The following is an 18,643-nucleotide window of genomic DNA, read 5'->3' as shown; positions in this document are numbered from 1 at the left end:
ATTGCTGGAGATTTTAAGAGGCATCGTGCTGATTTGAAGCTCTGATGAATATCTGTACAGCTTTTTTTGTGCTTTTTTTCCCCCCCTCCATCCAACTGTATTTGGTGACTGTGGGCTCTCATACGGCCTGAATTGTATGCATGTTCCATGACATCTAGACTTAATATATTGTGAAGTACTCAATAACCATTATGTAGCTGTTAGTAATTAATCAAAAGTTTAATTTCCTAGTCAAAGAGGAATGTGTTACATTTTTAAAAATAAACTTTATTAGATCATTTCAGTAGTGAGTGCTTGCTTTCTACGTGACGACACAATAACTCATGGAATGGTGAACAGAAGAACTTAAAGAAAAAACATTTTCCATCACAGGCTGCCGATCATCTGAACCAGTGTTGTGAACTGCTCACGGTCAGCGGTGGGGTTTTCAGCAAACGAGCACAACTTCCTGTTGAGCAAATGAGAACATTGTAAATAAACTAGTACAGGATGTGAACTTGCATTAAAAACAAACATTCTCACAGGTCTGGGAACGCATTTCTGTTCATTTAATTCATCAAAACTATTCATTTTTAGTGTTGGACACTTATGTTTGATGGCAAAGCCTCATTTTAAAGGGGTCCTATTATGCGCTCTTACTAAGTCTTGATTTTGTTTGGGGGTGTACTAGAACATGCTCTCATGCTTGGTGGTTAGAAAATCACATCATTTACATTATTACAATACCTTTCTCCCCAGCCTGACACAAACTGCTCGATTAGTTCCGGGTTTGATGAAGGCCCGTCTTCCGAAAAAGCGAAGTGTGTTGTGATTGGTTAGCTGTCCCAGTGCGTTGTGATTGGCGAACAGCTCAGACGGTGTTTCAGTATTGCCCCGCCCCTTGCCAGAACAGCAAGTTCATCAATATTGCTATATCAGTTCAGACCTCGAGAATACTGAAGAGGATCACGCCGAACATTTGCATGCACGGATATTGCAAGACATATTAAAGTGGTAACGCTATTGTTTTTTTGTTTTCTAAAAATCACGTTTTAGATAGTAAATGCAGTTATTTTTAAGCTGTTGTTGACATCCTATGTACTGATAAGTGCAACGGTAATTCTAATATTATAACATTAATTGCAGTGAAACTGTTATACAGTTGAATTTATACCATAGTCCCACAGAGTTACATTATTTGTGGCGGCATATGCAAATTAATTATCTGCCAGCAGGAGGCGCTGTTGGAGCGGGAGAGATCGAGGTTTCCTCGGTAACGCTGAACACAAAGCAGAGCTGCGCTCACAAACGCTGCTTTATCAGACATTACATGCAAGATGAAATGAAAATGACATCCAAAATGTAATGAAAACAGTCAGTTTCCATCAGAAATACAGTGATATAAAAACACCCGCACCGGGTTTTGATTTTGAAACGTGCAGTGCTCAACCAAGCGTTCTCCCCACCCGCCAACAATTCAGATTTCAGTAGGCGGGATTTATTTTTGCGATATCACAAATACAGGAAAACAACTTTGTAATTCTTAAAAAGGGATTTAAAAAAAAAAAAAAAACAATATCTCACTTTGGAGTGGACTTTGAGATTTGTAATTTTGTAGATCTTTTTATGCCCAAACATACACACTGACTACAATTCAAAAAGTGAAAAAGCATAATAGGACCCCTTTAAGCAGTCATAACTCCAGTCGATTTTTAAAACCCTGCATTATAAAACCTTATATAATAATTCAATAACGGTTTCAAGTATAACATCTGACAAAGATAAAACAGGCAGAACAAAAAAAGATTTTGGTGCTAAACGATGAGAAAGTTTTATATATGGGTGAACATAAGACTGACTCTGCGGGATGTGCTGCAGAAAGCATGAGATGAAGCTTCAGCTTGATTTATACTTTAAACATTTAAATAGATGTCAAATACATACCAGAAAAAAACATGTTCTGCATCATACAGGACTTGAAATGTGCGGCACTTAGATACATGTAATGAAATCCTCGCCTTTTAAAGTTTAATAACCCCATTAAGCCATAAACGCAAAAAACTCTTATAATTGATAATTAAGACGCTTGTTATACCGATTTGAAAAAAATAGTCCGTTAATGGTCCTACACAGAAAATGTAAGGAATGGAAGGACTAAATGGAAGGGGACACAAAGAAATTGAACAATAAAATGAAGTGAGAATGTTTGTTTTAGGCATAAACGCACTTATTTTTAAATTTCTTTCTTCATTTTGCATCTCAAGTAAATGCATCTTGACTTAAGGATGTTTGTACTGGAAAACGACAAAAGTGCCGAGTAAGATATTCCTTTTTTTGGTAACACTTTACAATAAAGTGTCATTAACATTACAATAATGTATTAACTAACATGAACAATACATTTATTACACGATTAAGCTTTGTTAATGTTAGTTATTAAAAATACAGTTGTTAATTGTTTGCTCGTTAGTTCAGTGCATTAACTAATGTTAACAAGCACAACTTGTACTTTTAATAATGCATTAGTAAATGCTGACATTAATGATTAATAAATGCAGTAGAAGTATTGTTCATTTTTAGTGCATGTTAGCTAATGTAGTTTATTAATGAACCTTATTGTAAAGTGTTACTTTTTTTTTTTTTTTGCAATGCATAAAACAGTTAATGCAATGACTATGAATTTAAGACTTTCTGCTCTGGTTTAGGACCTTTTCAAGGCCTTAATTTATGGATGGGCAAATTAAGACTTAAAAACCTTAAGACCCTACAGAAACGAGAAGAATTTAGCATGGCGGCATTTTCATAAACACATCTGCAACAATACTGCAAATAAATAAAAATAAAGACTAAGCACAGATTCTGGTCATTTTGGTGTAAAAAGTAAAATGCAAAAAATATGGTGCATGTAAGGTGACTCACTTGAATATACGGAGAGACATGGTGCTTCTCTCAAACTCGCAGGCCTTCTTATGTCCGGACTGGATGACTTCCTCCGGGATGTTGGCCAGGCGAGCTGCGTTGAAGCCGTAACTCTTGGGACACGCGCCAGCGATGAACTTGTACAAGAAGGTGATGGTCTCCTGACTGGGGTCCTCACACTCATTCTCCACCATACAGGCCTGACAGGAAGCACAGGGAGATCATTTCACTGAATCTCACCAAAAAATATTCACAATAGGACCTTTAACATGCATTGTGAAAAAAACCCCCAAAAAAACAAACCTGTTAAACACTACGGATCTACCCCCAGTTTCACAGATCAGGTTTAAGCCTAATCCTCGACTAAAATATAAATCTGAGCTGTTTCAACTGAAAGAAACTTGCACTGACTGATCTTAAAATATATCAGTGCCTTTGTTTTGTCTCAAGATGCACACCAGCAATGGTTTTTTTTCCAAGTGCGTTCATAAAAATGACTTAAATGAACTATGGCCTAATCCTTGTTTAGTCTAAGCCCTGTCTGTGAAACCGGGCCCTAATGTCTGAAAGATATCATTTTTAAAGAGTCATGTCAGAAGCTGAAAACCTGGATATAAAGAAAAGGTTAGTAAACTATTTGTAAATTAATTTTTATATTTTCAGATTTAATTTTAATTAACATTTTACAAATATGTCTAGTTTTGTGACTACTTTATAAAAAAAAAAAAGTCTATAAATAATGAATGTTTGAAGAGTTAATTTAGTATCATTTATACACCATTACAGATTTTATTACTATTTTAAATTAGCTTTTTTTAGATTTTCTGTCTTTGCTTTAATTTTAGTTAATATTGTAGTAATTATTATTATTATTTTTTAAATATGTCTATATTGGTTTATGGCTGTACTTTAAATTCAAACATTTATTACAGACTTTAAGTTACACTGCATCGGATTTATTTTACTATCATTTATTAGTTTATTAATATTTTGAATTAGTTTTTATACTTTCGGTTTTCATTTTAATTTTAGTTAACGTAATTGTTGTTTTTATTTATATTTATATTTACTTTACATTTAGTCACTTAGCAGACGCTTTTATACAAAGCGACTTACAAATGAGGACAACAGAAGCAATCAAAACCAACAGAAGAGCGATCATTTGTAAGTGCTGTGATAAGTCACGGTTAGCCTAACGCAGTACATGTAGCAAGGTTTATTTTATAATAAATAAGAGAAGTAGATAGAAAATTACTGTTAAAGGGTCTCGCTTTTTATTTTATTTTCTTTACAAAAGAAAGAAAAGTTGAAAGAATAGAAAGAATTGAGAACGTTAGTGTTAAAAAAAAAAAAAAAAAAAAAAAGGATTGTAAAGAGTGCAAGTGTTAAAGAATCAAGTGTTTTTTTACAAATAAAAACAAAACGAGTAGAGAAAATAGAAATAAATGTATAGTTTTGTGGCTGTACTTTTAAAGACTGTTTTTTTAAACATGTCTTATTGATAGACTTTCCAAGTTACAATGAGTGTGTTATTTTAGTATTTATTACAGTTTTAATTCATTTTATTATTTTTGTTTTTTTAATTCATATATATACATATTTTTATATTTTCTGTTTACATTTCAGTTATGTTTTTGTCATTTCTGTCAATATAGTTTTAATCAATATTTTAGTTTGTTATTTTAGCATTTCAAGTTAAGCTAATCAAAAATGAGAAATCTTGTAAAAGTTGTGTGTATATTATTTCATTTATTTTTATGGATGTAGTTTAACAACAATAATCCTGATGTGCTTAGTGTAAATGATTTTTGCAAGTTTGTACAAACATTTTACATTGTAATCCTCGGCAGGCCACAGAATATTACTGAAATTGTTTTTGTCCAGTTAAGTGAAGGTGAAGACAGTAACTGACCATGTGTCCGAGTCTGACGGCGGGGTCCTGGACGTGGTCCTCCACCAGTGAGTGGTAATGAGTGGAGAACAGGGTCCGGCAGCAGATCTTCTCTGACAGCTCGTTCACCACAGCGCTCGCAATGGCTGTGCCGTCATACGTGGCTGTACCTCTGCCTGCAGTTCAAGCCAAGGAAATGGTTACAACGGACTCGATTTAGGATTTCATTTTTCCTTTAGTGTGTGCAAAGTTTAATGTGACATGAGCAACTAAATCACCCAGTTCATCCAGCAGGACGAGGGAGTGGTTGGTGGCGTGCAGCAGGATGCTGGCCGTCTCGCTTAGCTCCACAAAGAACGTACTTTCACCTAGAAAACCAAACATGGTCTATTAAGTATCCAGAGTGAAGCTCACACATGATGGCTGAAGGGATAAGAAACAAGTGGCAACTTACCTGACATTATACGATCAGAGGCGCCAAGACGAGTGAAGACTCGGTCCACAGGAGTGAGGCGCAGGCTCTCAGCAGGTACATAACAGCCCAGCTGGGCCAAAATCACCACCAGACCACACTGAAAAACACACGGCCATATAAAACACAAATCTGATAGAATCTGCTTATTACTATTTTCATTTTAACAGGACATTTACATTTTAAGTCACATCAAAGTTTAGGTCACTTCAATAGTCCTGCGGTAAGAGAATTTTTTTTCAAAAGTACAAACACACATGATATAATATTACATAATATTAATATTATTTGGTTTTGTTGATTGACAATTTCCAGGCCTGAACAACTAAACAGACTAAAAACATGATATAGAAACCTGCAATTCCCAAAAGAGCTCAAACCACATCCTTCTTCCTGCCTGAACAGCTGCTCAACACATTATAGGGTGAAATTTGCCTAAATGTTTCTCAACTACATTCAAAGACATTATTAAATTATGGGGGCTGTAATGGTATAATTATCTGCTCTGACAATAATTTGATTCTTTACTAAACAACGCAAAGCACAATGAAATTTAATCACAATTCAGTTCAAAATTATTTTGGTGTGGCTCAAAATTATTTAAAACAAATACATGGGAAAGTCACACCAGATCTGGATTTACTGGATTTTTAAAACTGAAAATAAGTCAAGAATTTAATTTCTGTAGCCGAATCATAAAAAACGTGTACTTTAAAAGCAATGCAAGTAATTTTGGGTAAAAGCGTGTTGTATGCGAAATGCAGTCAGGAAAAGAATAGCATGTGTAATACATTTGGTATTGCCATTCAATGCGTTAAATTTTCATTTAAGATTGGTGGACTGTTGGACATTAATTCAGTTTTATACCCCAAAAATGTATTACTTTCTTAACACACCATGAAGATTGTTTTTGTTGAAAACTGATTAGCAACACTCACTTGTCTCATAAGGGTGGACTTGCCTCCCATGTTTGGCCCGGTGACCAAAACACATGGGGCAAGCGCTTTAACATCATCATCATCATCACTACCAGGGCAGCCGATGAAGATGTCATTGGGGATGAAGTCATCACCGAAGAAGGTCTTGGTGACACACGGGTGACGGGACCCTCTGAGATCCAGGAAGGGGCGTGACTGAGACCCGTCACCTGGGAGAACTATCTCTGGTCTCGCCATGGGCCCATCGCCGCTCTGACTGTACCGGGACATGCTCAACAGCACATCTGCAAAGGTGGAGGGAACAAGAACATATCATTGTGAATTCTATTACAAATAATCACACATTTTTCAGTAAACATGGGATTTACTATTTAATCTCAAATTCTGAAAAAAAAAAAAAAAAAAAAAAAAAAAAAAACTTTTATATTAAACCCAATTTCCAGTCGCAAATGTTATAAACACGCTGGATTCAAATTTAAAAATAGTGTTTAGAGTTTGAAATCCTTGGTGTAATTGTGCATACAACCATTCATTCTGTGGCCATTTTCAATGCCAAATAATGCAACATGCTGCTAAAACTTTTGAATTCACTAAATTGAATTCATAAAATTAATTTACATGCAGTCTTGCACATTATGCTTAAGGCAACAATCGTTAAGGTCATGCAAACACCTCAACATATATCATTAGCAATTTACACAAACACTGTATCCTGAATGTGAACGTCTGACTTGCAGACCTGAAGAGTTGCAGGGCAGTGGAATGGAAAAAAATGCAAAAATATTTTTTTTAAGATTTAACTTTAACTGTCCTGTTAATGCCCAAAATGCTGCAAAAGATGTAAGTGCAACGTTCAAAGACGTTTGTGTCTTGCTTTGTCAGCTTATTGATTTACACATAAACCTTTAAAACCGTTTTTAATGAGCTGTTTTTTAATCAGAATTTTGTTGTACATGTAAATGCATTGGTAACTAGCTCAAATCAACCCTTTGACCACCTATCCATAAAGAAGAGCTACATAAACTACAGCCAATTTGAAAAACCTTTTATTTTCAGATTGGAGTTGAAAGTTTATGAATGAATATAGCATGTTGGCATTATTGATGTAAAGTACGGTATATATGATGCATGTAGTATATTTTGATGAATAGGAAAAAACAATGTGTTCTCTTCTCCTTTTTTGTATATCAACAGTTGAAAGTTTAAATGAACTATAGAGTGGATTTTTCTCACCAAGCACTGCTATGCATTCAACTGCTGTCTGCCAGTCTTTGCAATTCTTGTCGAAATTGTAGAAGAGTCTTCTCATGCAGTCCTTCAGCGCCGTGTCTCGTTTGTCTTCCCAGCTCTGTAGCTCTGAAAACAGGCGTTCAATCTCCTTAGTCGAGTACCGTTTCCAGCCTTTCTTAGTGGACCTCACCTCGTACTCATCTGGCAAGCTTCTCTCGGAAACACTGTCTGGAACTTCGAGCTGGTAGCGGTTCCTTCCCGTTCCCCAATAAGACAGATTCTTACAGCCCAGTCGCTTCTTCTGTCGGTCCAGGTATTCCTGCAGGCCTCTCTCACAGTCTTTTATCCCATTTAAAGCTTGGTCGAACTCTGGATCGAAGCCGGCCTTTGGCGTGATGACGCCTGTGGTGCGAGCTTTCTGATGGTCGAAAGCCTTATCCCAACGTTTGAGCTCTGGTGAAAGGTCGGGGAAAAGCCCATTTTCGTTTTCAGTCTTGAGGAGCATCACTTGACGCAGCAGTTTAGATTTGAAGCCTTCCGTAACGGGCTCCATGATCGACACGATTTCTCTCATAACTTTAAAGCCCTCAAGTGCTGCGAGAAAGTCTGTGATCTTGCGTTTGCTGTAGACAACTTCTTCGTACAGAATGGCTCGGGAGTCCGGATGGTCCTGTCCTTTCAAAGGAGTACCCATGCTGTGAATCTTGCTAAGCAGTCTTTCGAGATCTGGAAGCTTCTTTAGCAGGTCTGTGACTTCGGTCGCTTGGGACGGCGCGCCCATCAGGCCCTCCACAGCATCCAAGCGATCTCCAACGGAGGATGGATTGCAAAGAGGGGCGCAGAGCCATTGCTTTAGCAAGCGTTTGCCAAAAGGAGTGCAACACGTGTCCAGTCGCTCAAGTAGGGTTCCCTCAGGACCTCCAGTTGAGCTGTTCTGAAGGATCTCAAGGTTAGCAAGGGTCACTCCATCCAAAACCATTCGTTGACGAGTCTGGGCAAAGAAACTGGACGCTCCTCCAGCCTGCTCCATCTCCACGTCAACAGGAACATACTCCTCGAAGTTTCCCATTGAAAAAAGCTCCTTATCCACTAGACATTTCTTCAAGTAGAACATGCATCCCCCAAGTGCAGAAAGAGCAAGTTCGTAACCTGTTTTTGGAGTGAGACATAAAGCATCGCATTCGGACGTCATTGCTTTTAGAGTCGAAGGCAACACTGATGCCTTTTCATTGTCAGCTTTGCTTTCGTTGAAGTAGTCTTCCTCTGCAAGGACTTTGAGGGTCTTCTGCGCATCCCAAAACTGCGAACCAGCATTGAGGCCTTCTTGTAGAGTTGACGACAAGATGGCCTTAAAGATTTTCAACGTCTCAGTTGATGGGTTGCCCCTCTCGTAAAGCACCTGTGCAGGAGAATAATGCGCCACCAGAGTACGCAAACGGGAACAATGACGGTCATCCTGGAATTGACCGATGTGGAAGCGTCCCACCGAGGTGTCAATGAAACACACCCCGTAGATGTGTCCGTGTCCCGCGCTGTCCTCCTTGCTCTTCTCTTTAATGCTCAACAGATACTTGCTTTGAGTTTCAGAAGGGGCGCCGTCGAGCACGCTGTACGTCTGAGTCCCTCGAGTGATGATTCGGCAAACCTCTCTCTTGACGACGCGGTCGAATTTAGTGGGACGCGCCAATGTCTTACATCGTGCTTCCATCATCTCAGGGGTCTCGGTCTGTTCCACACGAGCCACTTTGTAGCCCTTTTGTACGAGCACGTCTGAGAAGCGTCCAAATCCGATTTCCGGGAAGCCAGAATGGGCCCAAGTACCTCTCATGAAGGTAAGACCGAGTTCATTGACGCCAATCACAGCGTCCATGTGGTAGAGTTCGTAGAACTTACCAACTTTGTAGAACAGAACGGTATCAAACATCTCAGACTTCAGCTGCCACCAACGGCGCATTCCAGGTGTCGTCCTGTTAAGGAAATCATCGGGTACGTATAGAGTCGTAGGGTCGTAGTTTTCGTCAGACTGGCGTTTACGCTGTGCATCCTTTCTCTTGCCATTTTGCAGCCACTCAAGCTTCTCGTGGTCCCACACAGTTGGTCCTCCGTCTGTCCCGTTTGTGCTGCCGCTCTGACTTTCGAAGTTGTCTGGTGCAGAGAAAGCAGAAAGTCGAGATTTGGTGTCGGACACTACTGATGAAAGAGCTGCAGGTGCTCGTTTTGGGGGATCTGGTTTGCTCTTTGGCTTAGCAGGCTCTTCTGAAGGACGTTTGCGCTTCACCGGTTTCACAGGGCTGTCTGGTTCCGTCTCCGGCTCGCTTTCTTCTTCTTCAGCCCCGCTACACACTCCCTCCTCATCATCCTCGTCACTGCTTCCTCCTGCCTGATCAGGTTTGAACTCCTCACCGGAGTCATCGCTGTCAGACGCCACCACGATTCGGCGACGCTTCGGGTTTTGACCTTTTTCAGCTGCAGCACGAGATGAACGTCGACTGGGCTTCGCCTTTTCTTTAACCTCTTCCTCAGACATTTCTGCATCTGATAAGGTTGATTTATCAACCTACAATAAAATATTACATAATGAAATTAAAATAATGTAAACACAACTGAAGATGAATAAGATACAAAATGTGATACAATTATACAAAGCTAAAGACAAAATGATTAAAAGACCACATAAGAAATTCTAATAAGTAATTGACGTTTTATGCAAATTGCAACTATGTGAACTCACATAGCTCCTATATTTCTGAGAATTAGAAACTACTTTTGTAGTCAAAGCTGGCATGTACAACAGAAACACTTTGTTTGATAGATGCTGACAGGCAACAGCTAAAACAACCCCCCCCGTAGACACTATGCATGGTAACATTAAGTAGTAAGTCATACAGATTTGGAAAGACTAAGACAAGTAGCCTAACTGAACTTTAAAGGGGTCATCGGATGCCCATTTTACACAAGTTGATATGACTCTCTAGGGTCTTAATGAAAAGTCTATAACATGCTTTGGTTAAAATTTCTCAGTGGTAGTGTAAAAAACACCTTTACCCTGTCAGCTCTGTTTTCATCCAGCCATTATAGTCCATGTTGCTTTAAATGCTAATGAGCTCTGCTTGCCCCGCCCCTCTCTTCCATGGAGTGAGGAGCAGTACTGTTTACTTTAGCCATGAAACTGGCTAACTAGCACATTATTAGGGAAGGCGATTTGCAAAGATTCATAAAAACACTTATACTCACTTCTTCTGTAGATGAAGCTTGATCATGAATGATTTGGGTGAACAAATGCATTTAGGCAGATCGGGGATCATAGCATTCCCTTCAAAAACGAAAGCACCGTTAATCTTCTGTGTCTTCAGCAGCTCAGATGTCGGGAGTAAATGACGACGGCTATATTCATTACTACATCCAACAACAAAGCACCTCAATCCCTTAATCCGAGACATCTTGCCTTCCCCTGCACCGGAGTCGACACAGTGGCGGACAGCTCTCAGCTCATTCAGGGCGGGGCTAAGGTAAGGCGGTCTTGTCAATCAACTATCGTGGGAGGGGCCTGTACAGAACTACATCATTCTGACAGGAATCTCAGAACAGCCTGATTTGAGAAAGGGGATTTTAAAACAGGGATTGAAAAAAAAAAAAAAAAAACACTGGGTGGATCATTATAGGGTGGATGTGTACACACACTTCCAACACACATTTATGTTCAAACAACTTGTGAATTTTGCATCCGATGACCCCTTTAATTTTTGGTTAAACAATCCTCTTCAAACTAAATGCGTCTTTTACGTGAATATTAATTTTCTTTACTCACCTCCATATCCTCATCATCCTCCTCTTCGTCACCTGAAGGATCCATGCACGTGGACATCTTCAGTCTCTGCTCAGGACTGTCCTTCATCGCAACGTCTGCCAGCTCCATCGCCTTACGGATCACAGGCTTACCGCTGAAGAACACGCCACCTGATTTGGCATCTGCACTATCAGAGCCTTGAAGGAACAAGTATGTAAAGTCAGAATAAAATATTTTCACACATATGAATAATACTTTATACACTAACTTGAGAAGAAAGTTGATAAAGACGATATTCTTCTGGAAATAAAGAGCTGCTCACCTTGATACTCTCTTATGTATTTTGTGTTAACCCAACCTCGGGTTGGTGGTTCATCAAAGAAGTGAACGTGTAGTCTTTGGTCTCGGCCACGGCCTCTCATCTGCTGTCCGGTGAGAGGCTGAGGAACAATCATACAGGGCCACCAGGGATGGCCTTCCATCTTGGCCCAAACCAGAGTGCCAGCGCTAAATAAGGATGACGGTTCGCTGCTGGAGAGAAACAAGGATCTTTGTGAGACATTCATTCAAATAAAACAAGAGTAAAATCACATATCCACCTAAAATATGATACAAAAATATTATCTGGTAGGCATAAAACTATGTTCAGAAAACTTGTTTACAATAAGTTTAGTATATCACACTACTAAAACTAAATTATGAAATTAATGTACTTTTGATAATTATTTTGTATATCAACACATTTGAAGCAGTCATAGACCCGACAGATTAAACACTAAATATATGTAAAGAATACAGAACCATAAGCGCTTAATAAAATAAGGAATTGGTAACAGATTACGGCCCGATACTATAGCCTATACTATAGATACTATATAGTAGATATAGATACCGATACTATAGCCTATACTATATAGTAGATATAGATACCAATACTATAGCCTATACTATAGATATACTATATAGTAGATATAGATACCGATACTATAGCCTATACTATATATATACTATATAGTATATATAGATACCGATACTTTAGCCTATACTATATAGTAGATATAGATACCGATACTATAGCCTATCCTATAGATACTATATAGTATATATAGATACCGATACTATAGCCTATACTATAGATATACTATATAGTAGATATAGATACCAATACTATAGCTTATACTATAGATATACTATATAGTATATATAGATACCAATACTTTAGCCTATACTATATAGTAGATATAGATACCGATACTATAGCCTATACTATAGATATAATATATGGTATATAAATACCGATACTATAGCCTATACTATATAGTAGATATAGATGCCTATACTATAGCCTATAATATATTAGATATAGATACCGATACTATAGCCTATACTATAGATATACTATATAGTAGATATAGATACCAATACTATAGCCTATAGTATAGTGTACTATATAGTAGATATAGATACCGATACTATAGCCTATACTATACAGTAGATATAGATGCCTATACTATAGCCTATAATATATAGTAGATATAGATACCGATACTATAGCCTATACTATATAGTAGATATAGATGCCTATACTATAGCCTATAATATATAGTAGATATAGATACCGATACTATAGCCTATACTATATAGTAGATATAGATACCGATACTATATAACTACATAAATACTATATATAAAATACTGTAAATACAAATACCAATAATGACAAAAATAAACAACATGCTTTCAGGGTTCTTATACTCGTTTTCACCTCATATATATTAATCTATCGTTTATATTGACCTCAAATTAATGTTATTTTTTAGAGTAACGACTGAAGTAGGGATTTTAACAGAATTTATGGTTGCTATGGAGAATTTTTGTAACAGACGCTCCTATTGGTCAAAACTGGCTAGAAAAGATCCACCCCCCCCTTTCCACAAAATCTCCCGCCAAACACGCAGAAGTAGCACGTGGAGTCAACTATTAGACACAATCCTCTGGCAAGTTCTCATAATGAAACCTCTAACAATGCCAATAATCTACAAAATTTAAATTACTCAACTAATACTTGCAATGTATGACTCACGAGTGTCCAAAACATGGTTTTACAATGGTAACATGTTCAAAGCCTATGCAAGTAAAATAATTAAAAATGTAACATTATATTCTAGGAAATGCCTTGCAATAAAACACTAATGTAAACTGCATAGCATAATCATGACAAAACAGTAAACTAAGGTAACGTTACTTTGAAGAATACCATTTTACTTATTTGTAAACTCAATTTTAGTGCATACTGTTAAAGTATATTACTGGTGTCACCATGGTAACAGTCCAAAGTCATTGCACATTACCTCTCTTTAGCAGCGACTGCTTTCTCTCCGAATAGTTTGGCATGTCCAGCTTTAGATTTGACGGGTTTTGATGGCGTTTTCTTGCGGTTGACTTGGGCTTCTTCTTTGGGGGAGGTGTTGGATCTGCTCACTGCATCAGCCTCCACTGGAGATGGGTTAGATTTGGCCTTCTTCACCGCGAGAGGAGGCGACTTCGTGAAGAAGTTAAAAAGAGAACTTTGCTTCGCCATGTCTCAAAAAGAGTGCTGCGCGATTTAGTGTTTAATTACTCCAAAACAAAGTCATATATTCCATCCCAGCAGACCCTGAACTGAGTTCTGATGGAGCTGAGAGTTCGCGGGAAAACGCTGCTGGCGCGCGGAAAGGGAAGAGGAGGCTCTTTAGACGCCGCGTGACTGTGGACCAATAGGAAGCGCTGTGTATCCTTTTACACTGCCTTACCCACGTGGCTGACTTGACCTGCTTTTATTTTCATTTAGGACTTGTAAAGGAGATGCATGTATTTTTTTAGAGTTAGAACATGCTTGTGCGCTGTTTTTCTATGTAAGCACGCGCTAAATGGACGTCTCTAAACGTCGCGCGTATGATAGACGTTCTAAAAACGCGACGCGTGAGCTACAAACGCATGCGCGCTGTGTGAGCCAAAGTAAATAGAAATGCAAAATAATGAAATCAAATATGAAGACAGAATGTTGTGTCTACTAGTAACATCTTATGCCACATTTCAATTATATCAATTTCGAATGGATTTTTTTTTTATCGAATGGGTTGAATATTTGTATATTTATTATGTTTTCCTTTTGTATTTTTTTAATGGTTTAAATTTTTTTTTAATTATTTTAGATATATTTATTTATTTTAATAAATATATCTCAAATAATTTAATTTTTATTGTATTTTATAATTTTTTTATGTGAGATATTTTTGCACTAGAGCGTGTAATTGTTTATATCCTTTAATACCTGTGATACAAATTAAATTCAGAAATAATCGTGTATTGTTGTAATCACCTCTATTGCGTCCAGTGTTGAGAAGGTTACTTTGAAAATGTAACTGATTACTTTTCAAAATTTCTAAAGAATGTTTTCAACTGTTAATTATTTAGAAACATTTAAAGCAGGCAGGGTTAATCTTACAGTAGCGCTCAACACTGATTACTGTCACTTTCGAAATCCTTCATCACTTGAATTAAGATTATAATAATTGAATTTTAAAGCACAACCACCACAAATCCAGGCGTTAGCACCTATTTTCACTTTGAGATCATTCTGAGGTTAAATGCAGACTCAAAATCATAACAAGAAATAGTTTAATAGTTATGATACTGTTTTTGAAACCAAATCTTTGCTTAGCTATGACAGCAAACACTGGTATCTATTTAATCTTAAAAAATAAAGCATTTACGTAAACCCAAATAGGAAAAAAACAGTTATTGAATAAACGTGTCATATTCTGTGTCCTAAACTCTTGTGAAGATTGGGTCTCATATTTTAGAGCAGTCAATGCAATTTGGGAAAGAAATCGTGTGTGTGTGTGTGTGTGTGTGTGTGTGTGTTTATGTGGTTTATGAGGACACAAATTTGTATAATGACATGGGTATGACAGAGGTATTACAATATAAAGGTGGTTTATGAGGACACTGCCTAAGTCCCCGTAATTCAAAAGGCTTAAAAAAAACATACTAAATGGTGTTTTTTTGAAAATCTAAAAATGCACAAAGTCTCCTGTGAGGCTAAGTTGAGGTGTAGGGTTGGTGTAGGGCAATAGCACACACAGTTTGTTCAGTATAAAAACCATTACGCCTATGGAGAGTCCCCATAAACCACAAACACCAACGTGTGTGTGTATTCAGAAGTAACCCCCTTTGTAATCATTAAAATTTTCATAATTAACTAATTTAATTAATTACACATTTTTTTTCTCAGTAACTGTAACTGATTACATTTATTTTTGTGATTAAATTACGTAATTCGGTTACTAGTTACTCCCCAACACTGGTCATGTCTAATCTTGACTCTGTTAGATCTTGAACTGAAGAGTACTGTTACTTTTCTCCACGCTGTAAGGATGGACCAATCACAATCGTTTGTTGTGATCAAATCAGAAGCGGTCCTTGAGCGTTGCATTTCAGTTTTGATATGAGTGGACTCTGAGGTGCGAGTCTGTCAGAATGGGTGTATATATATATATTATATATATATATATACAGTGGGTACGGAAAATATTCAGACCCCCTTAATTTTTTTAACTCTTTGTTATATTGCAGCCATTTGCATAAGTTCATTTTTTTCCTCATTAATGTACACACAGCACCCCATATTGACAGAAAAACACAGAATTGTTGACATTTTTGGAGATTTATTAAAAAAGAAAAACTGAAATATCACATGGTCCTAAGTATTCAGACCCTTTGCTCAGTATTTAGTAGAAGCACCCTTTTGATCTAATACAGCCATGAGTCTTTTTGGGAAAGATGCAACAAGTTTTTCACACCTGGATTTGGGGATCCTCTGCCACTCCTCCTTGCAGATCCTCTCCAGTTCTGTCAGGTTGGATGGTAAACGTTGGTGGACAGCCATTTTTAGGTCTCTCCAGAGATGCTCAATTGGGTTTAAGTCAGGGCTCTGGCTGGGCCATTCAAGAACAGTCACGGAGTTGTTGTGAAGCCACTCCTTCGTTATTTTAGCTGTGTGCTTAGGGTCATTGTCTTGTTGGAAGGTAAACCTTCGGCCCAGTCTTCGGCCCAGCACTCTGGAGAAGGTTTTCGTCCAGGAAATCCCTGTACTTGGCCGCATTCATCTTTCCCTCGATTGCAACCAGTCGTCCTGTGCCTGCAGCTGAAAAACACCCCCACAGCATGATGCTGCCACCACCATGCTTCACTGTTGGGACTGTATTGGACAGGTGATGAGGAGTGCCTGGTTTTCTCCACACATACCGCTTAGAATTAATGCCAAAAGTTCTATCTTGGTCTCATCAGACCAGAGAATCTGATTTCTCACCATCTTGTGGTCCTTCAGGTGTTTTTTTGTGTCTTGCACTGACGAGAGGCTTCCGTCGGGCCACTCTGCCATAAAGCCCCGACTGGTGAAGGGCTGCAGTGATGGTTGACTTTCTACAACTTTCTCCCATCTCCCGACTGCATCTCTGGAGCACAGCCACAGTGATCTTTGGGTTCTTCTTTACCTCTCTCACCAAGGCTCTTCTCCCCCGATAGCTCAGTTTGGCCGGACGGCCAGCTCTAAGAAGGGTTCTGGTCGTCCCAAACGTCTTCCATTTAAGGATTATGGAGGCCACTGTGCTCTTAGGAACCTTAAGTGCAGGATAATTTTTTTGTAACCTTGGCCAGATCTGTGCCTTGCCACAATTCTGTCTCTGAGCTCTTCAGGCAGTTCCTTTGACCTCATGATTCTCATTTGCTCTGACATGCACTGTGAGCTGTAAGGTCTTATATAGACAGGTGTGTGGCTTTCCTAATCAAGTCCAGTCAGTATAATCAAACACAGCTGGACTCAAATGAAGGTGTAGAACCATCTCAAGGATGATCCGAAGAAATGGACGGCACCTGAGTTAAATATATGAGTGTCACAGCAAAGGGTCTGAATACTTAGGACCATGTGATATTTCAGTTTTTCTTTTTTAATAAATCTGCAAAAATGTCAACAATTCTATGTTTTTCTGTCAATATGGGGTGCTGTGTGTACATTAATGAGGAAAAAAATGAACTTAAATGATTTTAGCAAATGGCTGCAATATAACAAAGAGTGAAAAATTTAAGGGGGTCTGAATACTTTCCGTACCCACTGTATATATATTGCCAAAAGTATTAGGTCACCCCCTTCTTTAGAACAGAAAAAGGCACTAACAAAACTGTGGCAACAAAGATGGAAACATAATTCATGTATTTAAAAATTGTATTTCCATCTCTGTTGCAACAGTTTTGGACGTGTCTAAAATGACAGTACCCTTATGTACAAGTCATTGGTGTTTGGTGATGAGTTTTTGGCTCAAGGTCTGCATATAAAGTCACACCAGAGCTGTTCAGCTGGGATCAGGACTTGTCTTTCTGCAGACCAGTCAAGTTCTTCCACACTGACTCAATCAATCATGTCTTTCTGAACCGTGTCTTATACACAGAGATACTGTCATGTTAGAATAGAAAAGGGTCCTGTCCAAACTGCTGCTATAAAATTAGAAGCACACAATTCCCTAGAATATCATTATATGCTTAAACATTAAGATTTGTACTCATAGAAATTACTAAAGTAGTCAAACATGTTCATTAGAAGGGGGTGCCAATACTTTTGGCAATATAGTGTGTGTGTATATATATGTATAATACATATATATATATATACACACACACACACACTGGTGTTGGTTGAGAAGAGACCCCCCTCATGACTGTAAAGCGCTTTGGGTGTACAACAATACATAATAAAGTGCTATATAAATGCCTCATTCATATATTTATATTTATATTTGATGTAGGCCTAACGTGTGAGAAAAGGCATCGTATTAGTATGAAAGCGATGTGATGGACTAGAAAGGTATATGTCATATTTTGTTTTCATGTTGCGTCAGCAGGGTTCAGTGTTGGGCCATTTAACGTCCCACAACATTTTTACACAACCTCACACAGTACTTAATCTGATTTTAAAGTTTTACGATTAGACACATTTAGAACAGAGAAAAATGTTTTGTAATATTATATAATATTATTTTATTATCATTTAGATACTGTTATTTTATTAATTATTATTGATTTTTTTTTTTCACTTTAATTTTAATTTTACTTAAAGGTTTAGTAATTTTGTTGGTTTTATTATTGTTTTTTATTTATTATTGTTCATTTATGTTGAAATTAATAAAACAATATAAATAGTTTTATTCATTTTTGTTTCAAATTTTAGTTACTGTAGTAAATCAAGTAAATAGCTTACAAGTAGTTGACATCAAATACATTTTTAAATGTAATTTTATTGTCAATGCTTATTTTATTTCAAGTAACAATACTGATTTAAATAGTTTTAGTTAACTATAATAACCCTGATGTAAGATATGATATACATAGCC

At 37.6% G+C, this 18,643-nt stretch overlaps 2 protein-coding genes across 4 annotated transcripts in view; one reads left to right on the top strand and one right to left on the bottom strand.

The window, feature by feature from the left end:
• The window catches only part of fbxo11a (F-box protein 11a), a 29,657-nt gene extending 29,377 nt beyond the window's left edge, over positions 1 to 280 (top strand). Inside the window, exon 21 of one of the 2 annotated variants that reach the window (XM_079440291.1) lies at positions 1 to 280. This exon is cut by the window's left edge and continues 953 nt beyond it. The gene's annotated coding sequence lies outside the window, so the exon portion shown is untranslated. The other variant, XM_079440292.1, reaches the window with a different exon arrangement.
• Positions 196 to 14,097, bottom strand: msh6 (mutS homolog 6 (E. coli)). Of its 2 annotated transcripts, none has more exons than XM_079440289.1 (10): positions 13,568 to 14,097; positions 11,539 to 11,747; positions 11,238 to 11,413; positions 7,433 to 9,986; positions 6,200 to 6,483; positions 5,244 to 5,361; positions 5,068 to 5,157; positions 4,811 to 4,965; positions 2,899 to 3,098; positions 196 to 448 (listed from the first exon to the last, which is right to left on the bottom strand). In XM_079440289.1, exons 1-10 carry the CDS (start codon positions 13,795 to 13,797, stop codon positions 367 to 369), a joined length of 4,098 nt encoding a protein of 1,365 aa, XP_079296415.1. In that variant the 5' UTR covers positions 13,798 to 14,097; the 3' UTR covers positions 196 to 366. The 2 variants fall into 2 exon arrangements, with proteins under 2 accessions (XP_079296415.1, XP_079296416.1); XM_079440290.1 differs by having other exon boundaries at positions 11,539 to 11,744; positions 13,568 to 13,926.
• Between the last annotated feature and the right edge of the window lie 4,546 nt (positions 14,098 to 18,643).

This window comes from Barbus barbus, assembly GCF_936440315.1.
Source record: "Barbus barbus genome assembly, chromosome: 18".
In the NCBI taxonomy this organism is placed as follows: domain Eukaryota; kingdom Metazoa; phylum Chordata; class Actinopteri; order Cypriniformes; family Cyprinidae; genus Barbus; species Barbus barbus.
Note: the sequence above shows the minus strand (reverse complement) of the source record. Positions and strands in the feature narration are given on the sequence as shown.